The sequence below is a fragment of the Pimephales promelas genome, chromosome 10 (genome assembly GCF_988280905.1).
Source record: "Pimephales promelas chromosome 10, fPimPro1.hap1.1, whole genome shotgun sequence".
Taxonomy (NCBI): domain Eukaryota; kingdom Metazoa; phylum Chordata; class Actinopteri; order Cypriniformes; family Leuciscidae; genus Pimephales; species Pimephales promelas.
Window position 1 is genome coordinate 28612010 of NC_142778.1, and position 16571 is coordinate 28628580.

The following is a 16571-nucleotide window of genomic DNA, read 5'->3' on the forward strand; positions in this document are numbered from 1 at the left end:
GGCTCACACATCGTTGTGACAACAAAGTGTTGACATTGACTGGCTGTAGATAACACACACTAGCCCTTTCTCTCGCTCTCGCTCTGTTCACCGCATTATGCGTTTTCTCTCTCTGTCTTAGTTTAGGGCTGCTTTGGAATCAAAACCTCCTCCCTGAGGGGAATCAGGGAGGGTTTTAGCGAGGCTATGACATGGAAAGAGAGTGTGTGTACTTTGAGTGCATCTCTGAGTGGCAGAACACAGCTAGCGTAGCGTAGCCTAGTGTTAGCCTAGCGCAGTGCTATCACCCATGACACGGCTCTACTGAGGCCACCGAGCTCATCTAACATTCGAACCTCCACACTCCACAGATCTCACGAAAGCACAACTGTGTGTGCATGTCCGTCTGGGTGTGTGCATGCATGCGTGTGTTGTTTTTTGAATGTAGCCTGTCTGCACATTGTTGTTTGATGCCTGCAGGATGTGTGAAATTTTATATTCGAGACTACTTGCAAAAAAGGACATGGTTAACCATAGACTAGTTTTGTCAAAATACACATATTAATAATGGTTAATCCATATGAACTGTGGTAAATTGAGCTTAGCAACAATTGTTAACATTAAATGGTATATTCCAACTCATTTTACTTTCTAATAAAATGATAACAGGATAAAATCACAGGACAACATCCATCAGGAATTGGTTGCCTCATGAAAAATGAATGTCTAAACTAGCCAGACCTTAGCATGTGACCTTGTTAGGAGATGATCGACGATATTCGCTTCACCTGTGACTGGTTATAATGGTTTGGCTCATTGGTGTATACTACCACAAATTATTGTTGCGATGATACGTTTTGATAAGGGTCTGTCTGTATGCCAGTCACGTGCTGCGATTTGATGCCTGGAGAACGTGTCAAATGTTATATTAAACACAGCCGACAGCATATGTTGACTTTTAGAACCAGCTCTGCACTGTTGCTGAAGATTACATCATCAGTTGCTTATGTACATCATCACTGTATAATTAATCCCCTGTACATTTAGTATTTATTTGGCAACCTGGTGCTTGACAGAGATGTACCAATGTCATATATACAGTATGTATGAGTGTAAACAGAGAATGTGTGATGGTGGGGCACGTGTGTGTGAGAGATGAATGTGAAGAAGCTGCTCTGGAGCACAGAGGTCAGAGGAGGTCAGTCATAGTGGAATCACTCCCTCCGCTCCTTTCAAAGAGAACAAAATGACAAAACTGATTTTGACTGATATCACCTGGATTTCTCTCTCCATGAGGCATTATGCTCAAGGCCGCAAAAGAAAGTGTGAACGTATACATATTGCCTGATTCGAACTTGCATCGTCCACATGAACACCTTGGCTCAGTGGGTGCTTATCATAGATCATCTGTTTACATTTTTATTCATTGTGATTCACACATAATACACCTCCAGTCCTGGTCAGGCCAGAAGGGGGAAAGCAGTTGGACAGTGATGGGGTGTAGTGCACTTCAGTACGACAGGACGTGGTTGCAGGGAAGGTGCTAAATTCAGGGACAGGCACTCTCTGGGTGGAGAATGGTGTGAGTAGGTGGGAAGAGGGGAGGGATGAGGGAATCCAGGGGCAGGGCAGGGGGGCATTTATTTGTAGCACACTCCCAAGTGAGTTTCCTGTCTCTGTGAGGTGAGAGCTGGGAGCATATGAAGCTTTAAGACAGCCCATCTGCTAGTCTCCGGCCATTGGAAGACTGTCAAGCAGGGCTAAAAATAAGCTACTCTAAAGTGCACCAAGCGGCAAAGGTGATTTTTCATTTTGTGTTAAAAACAGAGCAGAGAGGGACAGACTTGCGTCCTAAGAGCAAAGCTGCGCTCGCGATCTCCCCCACCACCACCACCTCTCTCTCTCTCTCTCTCATACTCATTCACGATCTCTCTTCCTCTTTTGAGAGCTTTACTCTCTCTTTCTCATTCATGCTCCACCTCTCTCTCTAAACACCCTTTTCATCTTTTTCTTTGTCCTATGTCTTTCTATCAGCTTCAATATTCCCCCTCCCTGTCCGCACTTAGCCGTACAGACAGTAGAAAGACTAAGAGCACTTTATAAAGCCAATAGCAGAGACACACTGTCTGTTCATTTGTGTGTGAGCAAGCATCTGGATACAGTACTACAGTGAGTACCAAGTGGCTCTATTATATGCACTACATTCTAGAAGTGTGTGTGTGATCACAGGTATTTCAACTATTTAGTGTTTTTTTGCATTTTACACCTCATGCAATTAGTGTTCGAGCAATTTCTGTTTTTTGTACACGATTACCAGAATATATATATATTTTTTTTATAAATATGAATTTCAATTTCAAATATTACTTTTGTTTTTGCTCCAATTTTTCATGTGCTGAACTCAAAGAACTACATAAACGGCCTATTTCTCTCAAATATTGTTCACAATCTGTGTTAGTGAGCACTTCTCCTTTGCCGGGATAATCCAAGATGCTGATTAGACAGCATGATTATTGCACAGGTGTGCCTTAGGCTGGCCACAATAAAAGGCCACTCTAAAATATGCAGTTTTATCACACAGCACAATGCCAGAGATGTTGCCAGTTTTGAGGGAGCATGCAATTGGCATGCTAACTGCAGGAATTTCCACCAGAGCTGTTGTCTGTGAATTGAATGTTCATTTCTCTACCATAAGTCGTCTCCAAAGGCGTTTCAGAGAATTTGGCAGTACATCCATCCGACCTCACAACCGCAGGCCGCTTGTAGCCACACCAGCTCAGGACCTCCACATCCAGCATCTTCACCTCCAAGATCGGAGGTCTTGAGACCAGCCACCCGGATAGATGCTGCAACAATAAATTTCTTCACAAATTTTCTGAAATCGTCTCAGGGAAGCGCATCTGCATGCCCGTCGCCCTCATCGGGGTTTCGACCTGACTGCGGTTTGTCATCGTAACCGACTTGAGTGGCATCTGGCACTTTGGAGAGGTGTTCTCTTCACGGATGAATCCCAGTTTTCACTGTGCAGGGCAGATGGCAGACAGCGTGTATGGCGTCGTGTGGGTGAGTGGTTTTCTAATGTCAACGTTGTGGATCAAGTGGTCCATGGTGGCGGTGGGGTTATGGTATGGGCAGGCGTATGTTATGGACAACGAACACAGGTGCATTTTATTGATGGCATTTTGAATGCACAGAGATACCGTGACGAGGTCCTGAGGCCCGTTGTTGTGCCATTCATCCACGACCATCATCTCATGTTGCATAATGATAATGCATGGCCCCATGTTGCAAGGATCTGTACACAATTCCTGGAAGCTGAAATCATCCCAGTTCTTGCATGGCCAGCATACTCACCGGACATGTCACCCATTGAGGATAGCGTGTTCCAGGTCCTGCTAACATCCAGCAACTTCGCACAGCCATTGAAGAGGAGAGGACCAACATGCACAACCTGATCAACTCAAAGCGAAGGAGATGTGCTGCACTGCATGAGCAAATGGTGGTAACACCAGATACTGACTGGCTTTCGGACTCCTGTTTGGCCTCAATAACTTATTTTATATGTTTGGCCTCAATAAATTATTTTGTAAGATGACACTGCCTGGTGTGGTTCTAATGCACAACAAAGCAAATATTTTATCACATAAAAACTTAATTTAAATTTTTCAATATTACTTTTTTACGTATCTAATCTAGATTATGTGAAACATTCAAATGTAAAGACAACCAACAGGCTACTTAAGTACATATGACATAGTTTCTGTCTGTACTGTGTTGTGTGAGGAAAAAAAAAAATCAAAAGACTGGTTAATTACTTTTGGAGACTGGCTCCATTTATCATCATCAAAAAAAAAAAAGATAGATTAGGTGGGTGAGGGCGAGGCTGATCCTCACTCCGATGTGGGAGTATAGGTCATCAAGCTGGGCACGGGACAGGCGGAAGTACCGCTGAAAGCGGCCGTCATCCAGGCGCAGGTCCTGGAGCTGAAACTCTGAAATGGTGAAACTCGCCGTACTGAGTTTGCCTCCGAAGGGTCTGGTGGACCCAAATACGGTCGGCGACGATGATCCCTACGCCGCTGTTCAAATACTGAGCGGTGACTCTCGAGGCGAAAAGATTTCACCTCCAACGTGCGTGACATGTAAATTTTGCTTCAAACTTTTGTTTTTTTACGTGCGTCAATTTTGCTCTTGACGTGCAAATGGATTCAAAGCGTTCAAGCGTATAACTGTACGCGGTAGGCGCGAATTTGACGCGCTATTCACGTCTGGTGTGAGGCACACCTGTGCAATAATTATGCTGTCTGATCAGCATCTTGATATGCCACATCTGTGAGGTGGATGGATTATCTCCTCAAAGGTTAAAGTGCTCACTAACACAGATTTAGACAGATTTGTGGACAATATTTGAGAGAAATAGGCCTTTTGTGTACATAGAAAAAGTCTTAGATCTTTGAGTTCAACTCATGTGGGGCAAAAACAAAAGTGTTGCATTTATAATTTTGTTCAGTGAATAAAAAATATGTATTTCAAATATAAAATATACTAAATTTATGTCATACGATATATAAATATATATAGTATATGTATATATTGTATGACAATTTGAAATGCATTTTTATTATATAAATATATATAATGTAATTGTGTTTTAACTGGGTAGCGGCTCCTTTCCACTGTTCTGAGGTCAACTCATAGACATCAGTAATTCCAAAGAATCCTGTTACGAAAAACAGTTTACTGACAGAACGGCCACCCTCTCCAATAACACTTTCTCTCTCTCTCTCTCTCTCTCTCTCGCGCTCTGTTCACTCTTGCAGAACGAGCCAACACATTAGAGTTTCACTGACACTGCACCGTCCCCAGGGGGCACCACAGAGCCGGGAGCCAGGGGCCCTGCGGCACACACACGCTTGCGCACACGAACAGCCCTGATTGAAAGTGACATGACAGCCGCTCGGTCCGGCTGTATGTGCATGCTCTGTGTGTGAAAAGAGGCTGTGTAGGGAAACGTAGATTTGATTTTCCTTTATCTTTATCTCCCCAACGCCTCCCCCTTCTCTCTCTCTCCCCCTCCTCACCCCCCCCTCGGTGAGTGCAGCAGTCTCGCAGTCACTGCATCAGTAATGTGACTGGGCCATATTTCCCAGGAGTGCTCAGCTCTGCAGGATTTAGCCTCTCTTTTATAACCAGTTTAGGAAAACAATGACAGCGTAGATATTGACTGAGCTCGCAGGGGCTGTTCTGCCCACCGAACAGCCTCCCCCCGCTCCGTCGCCAAGCCAAGGGGGGAAAGGGATAGGACGCTGTTCTGTGCATTACGCCATGCCCTCTTCACGTCGCTTCGATTGAAGGTTCGCTCGGCGGAGGTGCGAGTCACGAATAAACCTACAACGAGCTCCTAAACCTGTGCTTGAAATCCGGAGGAAGTCGTCCCATTTCCGTCACAACAAAGGCGCGTGACCCGTGAGCGAGCCTTTAGCATGCCTTTTGCGAGCTCTTCAAGTTCTCGTACAAAAGTGTAGCGGTATGCAACTGTTTCGACGCTTCGTGCGCAGGTTTTGGCGCATGCAGTCGCTGCTCTTCCATGACTGTTTAAACAGCCACCATCTGTGTTGCCCACCTCGCTCACTCTAACTTCCACCCCTTCAAGAATATATCAATTACAGCTGCATAGCACTGATGTCATATTGCGAGTCATTATCAGATTCAGAGACACACACCATTCTGGCGATCGATCGCCTGCGGCTTAATCAATAGCGCTGCCCCCGACAACGCGCTCGGATGAAGAGAACAAACTGCGACCGGCCTGAAAATCTGTTTGTTCCAACACACTGATTAACTAATTTAAACAAGTGTTGCTGGTTTGATCGCCCACACATCAGCTGCCATCTTTCAAGAGAGATGTCGGAGCGATGGAAATAGATGTGTTGGGGTGTGTGTGTGTGTGCGCGAGCTGGGCAGCTGAAACACACCAGTGTGTAGCATTTATAAGGGTGTGTGTGATTAGATGGAGCAGATGTATGATACCACAGTGGCTCTTATATTCTAGAGATAATGAAATAAGCTGAGCGATGGAGGTTGATTGTGGCTAGTGTGTGTTATGTACAAAGGCATGTGTGTGCTGGGGAGTCTGAGCACATGTCTTTTGTTTTAGTGAAGTGATGTGTGTGTATGAAGGAGGTTGTGTACTTTATGTTAGGACGGGCTCGTCGCACCCTTCCAGTCGTACTGTGCCGTTTCCATCAGGCCACTGCAGTGCTGGTGTAACCCTAGACCCCAGGGAACAACACTGCCTCTCTGTCCCTCCAGCTCCAAATCAATACAGCTCCACACAGTCCTGACAACCTGAGGGAGACCATACACACACACACTCCCTTTCTCTGTCACACATGCATACACTCCAGTCCAAACTTAAAAGAATTATAAATAAATAAAACAACAAAAAACGTATTATCACAATGTAAAATCGTTGTTTTCTATGTAAATATATAGTAAAGTGTCATTTATTCCTGTGATGAAATCATTACTCCAGTCTTCAGTGTCACATGATTCTTTAGATTCTTCTTTTTATTTGTATTAATCAAATAAATGCAGCCTTGGTGAGCAGAAGAGACTTCTTTTAAAAACATTAAAATCTTACTGATCCAAAACTTTTGAATGGTAGTGTGTGTGTGTGTGTGTATATATATATATAGTGGTGGGCATAGAATATTTTTTTTTATCTAGATTAATCTCACTGTAATCTTGGAATTAATCTAGATTAAAATGGCTCATTTTAATTTTGCCGAAGGCATTCAGAGTATGTGTGCTACCCAAATAAATAATCTCGCAGGTAGTTTGAAAGCTAGACTCTCAGCACAGTGGGGGCGGAGCTTCATCATGGGGCCCTCTGCTACCAAGTCATTTTTAAATGAAAAATGTAAAATATCTGATAAATGCATAGGTAGTAATGTTACATAAATGTTAAATAAAACACAAAGACTATCTCGTTCTTTTCTTTTTAATGCTTTTTAATTTATATTTTCTCTCCATTTTCGTAACTATTCTCTACATTATACATTCACACCTCACGTACTCCTGAGGCAAGTGGGTCTGCTTTATACACTGTGTTTCGGTTCATTTACGACTCACAAGACGAGCTCCATTTCACGCGCCGACGCCTCCGTGTCATGATTATCTATTGTCTGCTATATTTACTTCTTATTTATTAAATCCAGACAATTGGTTGATGAAACATAGATTAAAATTAAGATATACAATTAATACAAAACGAAACTCACCTTAATGAAAGGCTTTGTGCTTTATGTTTGATGTCTATGTGAAAGTTTTAAGTCTTTCAGAGCGGTCACGTCCGTAACGGAGAACTAACATTGGTCACGTAACATTGTTTTTCCATCATAAATGGGTACACGAAAAATAAGACAATATTAATATTTTATGTTCTGTGGAGAGCCAACACTTCTTCATCTGGTGGATAGTATTACTTTTTGTACTTTGCCACCTAAAAGTTAAAGTTTGTGTTTATGGGTGTGTATTTCCCTCATGTTAAATATAAAACGCATAGACTGATATTCTTCTAATGTCTAGACTGCTTTGATAAACAGACGTTTCAATATATTGGTATTAAAAACTCCCTACAGTGCATTTAAAGTGCATCTACGCTAAAATATCAAGGTGAAAGTCAACTTTTGAGTCTGATATATATATATATGTGTGTGTGTGTGTGTGTGTGTGTGTGTGTGTGTGTGTGTGTGTGTGTGTGTGTGTGTATATAGATATATGTGTATATATATGTTATCTGCGTTAACATGAGACTCTTATCGGGCGACAACATTTATATATATATATATATATATATATATATATGAAGAGTTCAGATGCAAAAGCCTCTAAATGCCATTTGAAATTTTCTTCTTTAATGATGATTTTTATCAAACTTGTATATTTAAGTTCAGTAATTTCACTTAAATGGCAATGATAATTACCTATTGTTATTTAAGTGAAATTACTGAACTTAAATATACAAGTTTGATAAAAATCATCATTAAAGAAGAAAATTTCAAATGGCATTTAGAGGCTTTTGCATCTGAACTCTTCATATATATAGCGTGAACTTTATTCTTACTTTAGTACTTTATTCTTAATTTAAGACATCAAAAACAAATCATGAAGGCTTGAACAGTGACAGTATGGAATGAATTAAGATTAAATGACACGAGACTATTATTACTATTATTAGTGTTATTGTTTTTGTTAAAATCATCAGCGTAAATGAAAAGATCGGCGACCCAGATGTTAATTTGGTCTCACGTTGAGCCGTGTTATCAGGTATATCCGTTTGGCTCTGCAGCAGGTGAAGTTTGCGTTCGGAGAGGGATTGGCTTTGTGGGGACTAACTGATAATTGATTGAGCAGCAGCATATTCTTGGGGACTCAGCTAAGGCAGGTTTGGGTAAATTGGGTCGTTAGTTGCTCTTGACGTGCACATGTGACAATGTGGGCAGGTACGCTGTATTGACTCATTGCTCATTGTCATGCGAGTCCCAGGATTATTTTCAGTCGTGTTTCACCGTGCTGTCGCCTTTTCCCGTTCCGTTTTGTTGTAATTCCAAAATGCGAAACAGGTGCTTTGTGATGAGGACAAATGATTTGCAACATGTTTGGGTTTTGTCCGATATGCACCTCCATCTCGTTCTCCTCTCCGCCAGATCTCCGAGCGAGACGTAGACAAGGCTGGCCTCTGCTGGAAGGGGGAAGGCAGCGCAGGCAGCGTAATGCAAAAGAAGAAGTGCTTTGCTCTCATAATGGGGTCAGTGGCTCCCAGAGAGATGCGTCTCCTCGCTCAAGAGCCCTCCTCGTGCGCGTCTCCTCTCTGTTCCATGCAGGAGGGGCGGGAAAAGAGAGAGAGAGAGGCCGGGATGGAAAGAGGAGGACGTAAGACTCGCATCCCCTGACAGACTGCCATTGATTCGGTCTGGGGTTTTAAGACCCAGTGATTTGGCCTTCCTCGCATGGAACTGCCCATCCCCTTTCGCCAGCAATCATTTGCAAAATATGTGCACCAAGATAAGAGGCCAAAGAATAAGAATAAGTATTTATCAACGAAAAACCATGTTTAATCCTTCAGATTTGTCTCCCCCTTTCCCCGATTTTTTTTGTTTTTTATATCGGGGTATAACAACAGCCTATCTCTCTTGGAGAGATTAATCTTGGAAAGGAGCTTTGAGAGGGAAAGTGGGATGATTGCCGGCTCTTCTCTGGGAATTGGGTTTATGGTCCAGGGAAAAGCATGCGGGAAAAGCAGAGCCGCAGAGAGACCGCGGCAACACAATAACCCTTTAGCCTGTGCGTATCTGCTTGTGTTTAACCCTCACACAACGCCTGATTGATCCGTTTAGGTGATCACGCTTTTAGGTCATTCTTCTGTCCCCTTTCCACTATTATGGCGTCTTTTGTGCACATCTGTCCTTGGGATGCGTATGCCATACACTCTTAAAAATAAAGGTTTTTTTTCTTTCTATGAATAACCTTTAACATCTATGGAAACTTTTAAAGGAAAGGATGCATTTCCACAATTATATATGTTGTAAATGTTGCAGTTTTCATTCAAAAAAGTTACATTTATAATACTATATAACTAGTTATCACTGCAGAGAGGGTGTTTCTACTACAATGGCTGAGGGAGTGATGGCAAATTTTACATCTCTTTTGACCAACATAATCAATCTCTATTTTTTCCCCTCTTTTTGAACGTCATTGTTTCTTTTGCTGTTTGAGTCTTTGGGAACACAAACGTTTTATTTCCGCTTCTGAGAACCCCAGAAATGTCAAACGGGTCCATTAAAATGTCATTCACACTAAGAATTTCTTTTTTCTTTTTTCATAAAGCACATTTAAAGACAACCATGGGTTGACCAAAGTGCTGTACACACACATTTTACAAAGGGATCAAATACGACTAAATAACATATTTTAGACTAACAACATCTGTTCAAGAATATAGGATCTAAGCATAGATTCAAAAACAAAAAGAGATGGTGCTGTTCCAGAGTGTTGGACCAGCAATAGAAAAATCCCGATCTGGATTTAGGGATGGACAGCATTCCTAAATGTCCCAGTCCGAGTGGTCGCGAAGTGGTGCAAGGATTTAAAAACCAGGGTTAATATTTTGGATTCTACTCTAAATTTCACCGGCGAACGCTTCACTAAAAGGTTCTGTGGGGAACCCAAAATTTTTTAATTTGTTTAATGTATTGCTGGAATTTGACTCCTACTTCTTCACATCAATACGGAGGGTTTTGATATGTGATTATAAATGTACGCTCTGTTCTCAGGAGTCCATAGAACGAAGGCGTCACAAGGCATTGTGCTCATAAACACGGATGGAAGACTCCACAATAAACAAATCAGGGGTTTTTTTGCATTCGAAACGGAGAACTCTAAATCAAACGGAAGATGAACGTTGTGTTTTTCCGCCGGTACGGAAACGTGTGGGCGGATGAATGGGATCGCAAGTGCACATGTGCCCAATATTTAATGGGAGGGTGTGGAGAAGAAAGGAAACGGGAAGAAAGGAAGGTGTTCGCTCATGGCTCTGTCAAAGTGGGGCTGCTAGCCTTGAGATGGACGGACAGGCCTGGTGGGTAAATGGAACGAGAAATGGATAGAGGGGAGAGAGCGAAGGAGACGGGTGGAGGTGTGGGCACGTAGCTTATTATTTCTCTCCTCATGTGTTCTCTTCTGTTCCCCTGCAGAACCACACACTGAGCCAGCACGCACAGTGAGACCGGGCCCCGCAGGACTCCCGGTTCAGCCTAGAACCCCGACCCAGGCCCGGTGGGGGAGGAACATTTCAACATCACAGCCAATCAAAGTGTCATTTGCTACTCACATGTAAAACTCTAACGATTCCGCCACCAGGCGCAGCTATTACGAACGGTGGGGAATGAATATTAATGGGATATGCTATTAAAAAAGAAAAGGAGAGAAGAAAAAAAAAAGGAGATGGAGAGAAAAAGGTATTCTACGTGCAGTATTTTTTATCGTCCCTTCTTCCTGGTTGTGTGTTCTTTATTTTCTCCCCGTTTTCTTTTTGGGTTTTCTTGATTTTTGGGGACAAAAGATGAAAAAAATGGAAGGGAAAGACACCCTCTGCCTGATTTTAATCTCTAGAAATACATATCTTGTCCTCTGTTGCTTCATGTATCAAACTTCATACGTGCCAATTTTGTTCTTTTCAAGGCATATATTCTCAGCCCTCTTTATTTGTCGATTCCTTTGTACCATTTATTTCTTGCGGTAAATAGGTACTTGTGCTGTGCTGTGATTGCTTGCCAGTCGTAATATTTTTCCTTTCTATTATTATTATTATTATTGTTATATATTTTCTTTTTTCTAATTACAGTAAAAAGACAAAAAACATATAAAGAAAAAAAGAAAAAACATAATGGTTTTGATTGGACTTTCCAGTACATGGGCCTTATGGATGTTGTAAAAATGAATATCTTTGATTTCAGTGCAACTGGATGATGTCTGCTTTTTAAATGTGAATTAACCAGATTGCAATAAACTAGTACAGTTGAAAATAAACAAATAAATAAATCATGAATAAAGGGAATCTGTGCATCTGAAGTGAGTGTTCTTTCGAAGTGCAGATAAAGCGTTTGGAAGCAGCTGAACTCCTCAGAGTGGCTCTGTTCCCCTGACGTCGCGTGAGCTCTATTCTTCTTGTCATGCTTTCTATTTAACAATAAATATCAGTGAGCTACAGTAATGCGGCTCATAAAACATACAGATCATGTGAACGACAATGACGAAAACTGGTGTGACGGCTGAACGCAGTTTGTGTTTACATGAAATAATCATGCTGTTCAATAAAAATATTTTTAGATGTTAATGTGCTTACGGTTCATGTAATAAATACCATACAAATTCAAATCCACTATGATTCACCTGCAGAAGAGAAGATCATTGAGTCCATATTGTATCACTAACCACCGTTTTACTCAAACCCGGATTCATGCTGCTTTCATTGTTCAATTCGATGTCTGCAGTAGGATCAGAATCAAACACTAGAGTAGTTATAGAGTCATAATAAACACAAATGATCAGCAATAGCAGCCACACCGTTGTCCAGAGCAGGATATTATTGTGGGGTTATTGTAAAATATGATGATCACTGCATCAGATTTATTAATCCAATTTTAAAGGAAATTATTTCTCATCTTGTATATTAAAATAATTAAAAGAAAATAGAAAATCAGTTTCATAATGCAGAATTACATGATGATTGCAGATGTGTTATGTTTTCGGTAAATAAGGAAAAGCCCAGCAGTGATCAGCCGATGACTTAATGCTTGTGGATAAGGTCAGAAGCATCTATTTAAAGTAGTGTTTCTTCTTTTACCAGAGCAGTTTCTGCTTTAATTGCATCCATGTGTTTAAGCAGCTGGTTCGGCCGCCGAGTCTCATAACTTGAGCCGGACAGAAGGTCGGTACTGTTCCCAGAAATCAGCCATCGGAACGCATTGATACACTACAGGCCTCTGGGGGTCTCTGAAACGGTCCGCTTGGGAAACCGGGTTCAGCACACCATCTGAGTAACTCCTAAATACTTGGAAACTAGCATCTGATTTCACCCACAAATATCCAAGAGTATTGAAAGATGCCCTTAACTGGGCTTCAGTATTTTCATGTAATGCAGTGAAAAGTTTATTAAATCTGTGCTGTATTTAGACTGTGTGGATTTTAAATGGTAAATGGAGATGTCCAAATGGGGCAAAAGGAAACTGTACCTTTGTATTTTGTGGTAGAATTATTTAAAATATTTGAGGATATGATTTAGCCATTCTTGTCCATCTTTACAGCCTCAGGGGGTTTCTTTACTTTACAGTCACACCCCACGGATTCTCAATGTGAAAAGATAGATTTCTCTAAAACACTTTACTTCCATTAGGAAAATTCACCAACATTACCACATTATATGATGCTTAACAGATCATTAGCTAGCAAGTCTTCTCAATAACTTGTAAGCAATGTATGTGTATGTATACAATAAATATTTTTGTGACAATACATATTATATGTTAAAATATGTTTTTTGTTTGTTTTGTTACTATATCAGTAATATTATCATTTGTATTATTACTTTACGAGTGTTTCACTACAACATAATCAAACACAAATATGAGATAACAGGATTACCTTATCTTTCTTATCAACAGATAGAACAGTAGTCGTGTGTACTTAAACAATTTAGCTTCAAGAGACGCGTGTTTCCTTTATCAGCGTCCCAAAGTCTTGTGATAGACTCGCATGAGCTGTTAGGGACCATCATTAAAATATTAAACGTTGTTGTATTTTCATAACATTTAAGGGACTATGTCTGTATAAGCATACAACTATTTTAACAAAATTTTGAGACATTATGTGATTTTGTTAATCAAACTAATCCTCCGACATTAGCAGCCAGTGATTGTAACTTTTTTCTTCTTTTTTTGCGTCACGCCACAAACACACATTTTACCACTGTCCCTAAGAACACCACACTAGTGAGTGAGCACAAGAAAAGTTTTTCAAATATCCACTTTATTTGGGCTATCGGACAGTTTAAAGACCCTGCTCAGATGCCCCGTGGGGAGCAATGTTTATCAATCATTTAGCTCATGAGATGAAACAAGGTAAATAATACTTATTATAATCAGTCTGTTTATTATAGCGAAGTATCAGACAGGCAGTTCGTTCTTATTTTAGTTCCGGGTGTGTTTCGCTAAAATAGGAACCTCAGTTTACCAGGGAAGGGGCGTCACTGTCATTCACTGCTGAAGCCAAACTCTTGTGTTTTAGTTACTAAATGCCCGATACAACGTCATTGTTAATAAAAGTTTTGTGAAAACTGGCCACCAGAAGAGAGCATGGCTGCGGCGCTGCTGTCGGAGACGGAGATCAGCCAGCGGTCTATGGCAGAGGAGGATCCGAACGGGAATGAACATGGGGCGGCTGCGCACAGCACCTTGCCTCGGTGGGGACCGCAGCATGCCGGGGCCCGACAGCTCGCTGAGCTTTACTCTCCGGGTAAGACAAGCACATCGGGTGTCATTAAACTAATCTGTTTCTATATGAATTATTCTCCTACTGTTTCACTCTGCAGCATCATATGGCCAAACTAAGGCCAGAGAGCGCGCGTACACACACAAAAGTTGCTTGTAGTCTTGTGTTACAGAGGTCAGCTTTAGATCAATAACATGTGACTGCTGTGCATGAATGGCACCAACATAATAAAATGAATATTTGTGCTTATATAACACCACCTGCTCAAGTATAAGACTTGGGTTGCATGTGTCATGTATGTGCTACTTTGTACAACTTGTAACACCGTGCATTTAAATCTAGAGAAGTAAATTAGTCATATTTTTTCATCAAATAAAATTGAATGGTGATGGAGGTGTACAAAAGTTTCAAATGAATCATAGCCTTTTAAATTGCTTCTTTGATAAATGTGCATATGCCCACCTATATAGGGTTTCCGTCGTTATAGTGGATAACCTGGAAGTATATTGTTCTTTTTTTGTATCCCATGCATTTTTAAGATCAGAGAAATAGTTAGTGTCTGGGAAAGCCACGGTCACGTATAGACATTCAATTATAATATGTATTACTTTTGAAGTGTTAATATGTAGGCCTAATATGTATTATTTTTAACACAAATGTAAAAAAAAAGTGCATTTATTTATATATTTTAAGGATTGGTACTTGAAATACGGATAGAAATGTTCTCCAGAAATTCTATAAATGATTTTGGTAAAACTTTGCAATGAGGCCTCATTGGTTAACATTAGCTAATGCATTAATGAGCAAAAACAATTATAAAATGCATTTGTTACAGTATTTATTCGTCTTTGTTAACATTAATTAAATAACTATTCATTATTAGTTAGCTCAGACCCATTTAATTATATTTACAGATACAACTTTTGATTTGAATAATGTATTAGTAAATGTTGAAATGAACATAAGCTGAAATCAAAGGACCTCTATTATGGATTTTTGAAAATGACCTATCATGTAGTGTGTAACATATCTATCATCTTTACCATGATATCACAGCAGTAGCCTATTACAATCCTAAACTTTTGCTTTGTTCCCATTATTTTACTGATGACTGCTTCTCAAATCTCGGAGTTCAATGCAGGATTCGCAAACCGCTTGCTCTTGAAAGATGGTGTTAAAAAACGTAGTTTTGATTTATATTGTGTAGGTCTCCTGCTAACTGGCTAACCAGTTATTGCCTGTCATTCTCATTAACGTTGCTCTGAGGCAATATTTGTTTTACCAACGTTTATCTTGATCAGTCATTCACGCTAGAGCTCGGCTAATGTCTACATGCATTGCATACATGCACAGTTATTGATACAGTTTCCACTGGAGAAAAGTCGTTTGCAACTTCCGGTTCACGGGGACTTTAAAGCTGATGTTGAGGAATTAGTTGCAACATCTCATAATGTACCTCAAACTAAGTAGCATATCACTGAGAAACGGTCTACTCAGGTTGTCGGGTTGAATGAATAGCTTTTACCAGTGTTTCATCATCGGGCTCGTGCTCGCATTGATATGATAAAGTCGACGTCACAAGCAGAGTAAACCTCCTAAACAAGCAGTGGGGCAGTGGGCGTTTTTTTTTTTTTTTTTTTATTGTAATCGGCTTACAATAAAGGTGAATTTTATGAAAAATAAGACTTTTAAAAAAAGAAAAAACACAAATACATGTTATATTGCACCCCATAAAACAATCATGCAAAGAAAAAAAAGCAGTAAACCACCCCTTTAAGTAACTTGTCGCCACCTGCTTGTGTAACCATGTACAAGATACAGTACAATCGTTATCTGAAGCACCAAATTTTTTTTTGCTCTATTTTGTACTTCCGTAAACATATCCAAACTATAAACTTTTCTCCTGGTACTTCTGTGATAATATAAATATTTGTAACACAGAAATAACAATACTGTGTGTTTCATACATGACAACTGCTCTCTCTGGGTCAGCAGCGGCGGCAACACAGTTTCTGAATGTTTGCTGTGATTGTACTCGTCAAATGTTTGAATAGATAGACACAGAATCGTTGTCACTGAGTGAGATCGCGATCACAACTTTTTAAGGATAAATCATGCAGCTCTACGTTGTGATGTTCCTTGATGTTCCAACCAAGTTTCTCGACATCTTCGACAAGCTGTGCTTTCCCTGATATTTCTTTATTTGACCTGAGTCTGCTGCGGGTAGTCCGTCACGGAACACCGAATAAACAAATTAATGCACGTTTCAGATTTGACTTCATTCCACTTTTGGCTTAATGGAAAACGGCTCCATCTCTGCACATCATGAGCTGGAGATCAGCAGTGTTAGGAAAAAGCCTTTAACCCCCAACCCCACCACCCCGCTCACCCACCCTTCAACTGAAACCAGATTTAGCAGGGATCGTCCCCCTCCACTGTCCTCTCGCTCATTGTGTCATGGGATGCTTGTAGTTTGCAGCTGCAATTAAAACTACATCGATTTAACTCAAAATGCTATTAAGAATGATAATGACCACTTC

General features: G+C 40.6%; 2 protein-coding genes across 8 annotated transcripts in view; both read left to right on the top strand.

Moving 5' to 3' along the window:
• The window catches only part of znf423 (zinc finger protein 423), a 162847-nt gene extending 151240 nt beyond the window's left edge, over positions 1–11607 (top strand). For all 7 annotated transcript variants that reach the window (XM_089116415.1, XM_039693310.2, XM_039693312.2 and 4 more), the window contains one exon: positions 10737–11607. In XM_089116415.1, coding sequence (XP_088972541.1) covers positions 10737–10766 — 30 coding nt within the window. In that variant the 3' untranslated portion in view covers positions 10767–11607. The remainder of the gene's footprint in view (positions 1–10736) is intronic.
• Positions 11608–13520: 1913 nt separating this feature from the next.
• Positions 13521–16571, top strand: part of peds1a (plasmanylethanolamine desaturase 1a) — a 31848-nt gene continuing 28797 nt past the window's right edge. The window contains exons 1-2 of the mRNA XM_039692833.2: positions 13521–13661; positions 13888–14055. Coding sequence (XP_039548767.2) covers positions 13625–13661; positions 13888–14055 — 205 coding nt within the window. The 5' untranslated portion in view covers positions 13521–13624. The remainder of the gene's footprint in view (positions 13662–13887; positions 14056–16571) is intronic.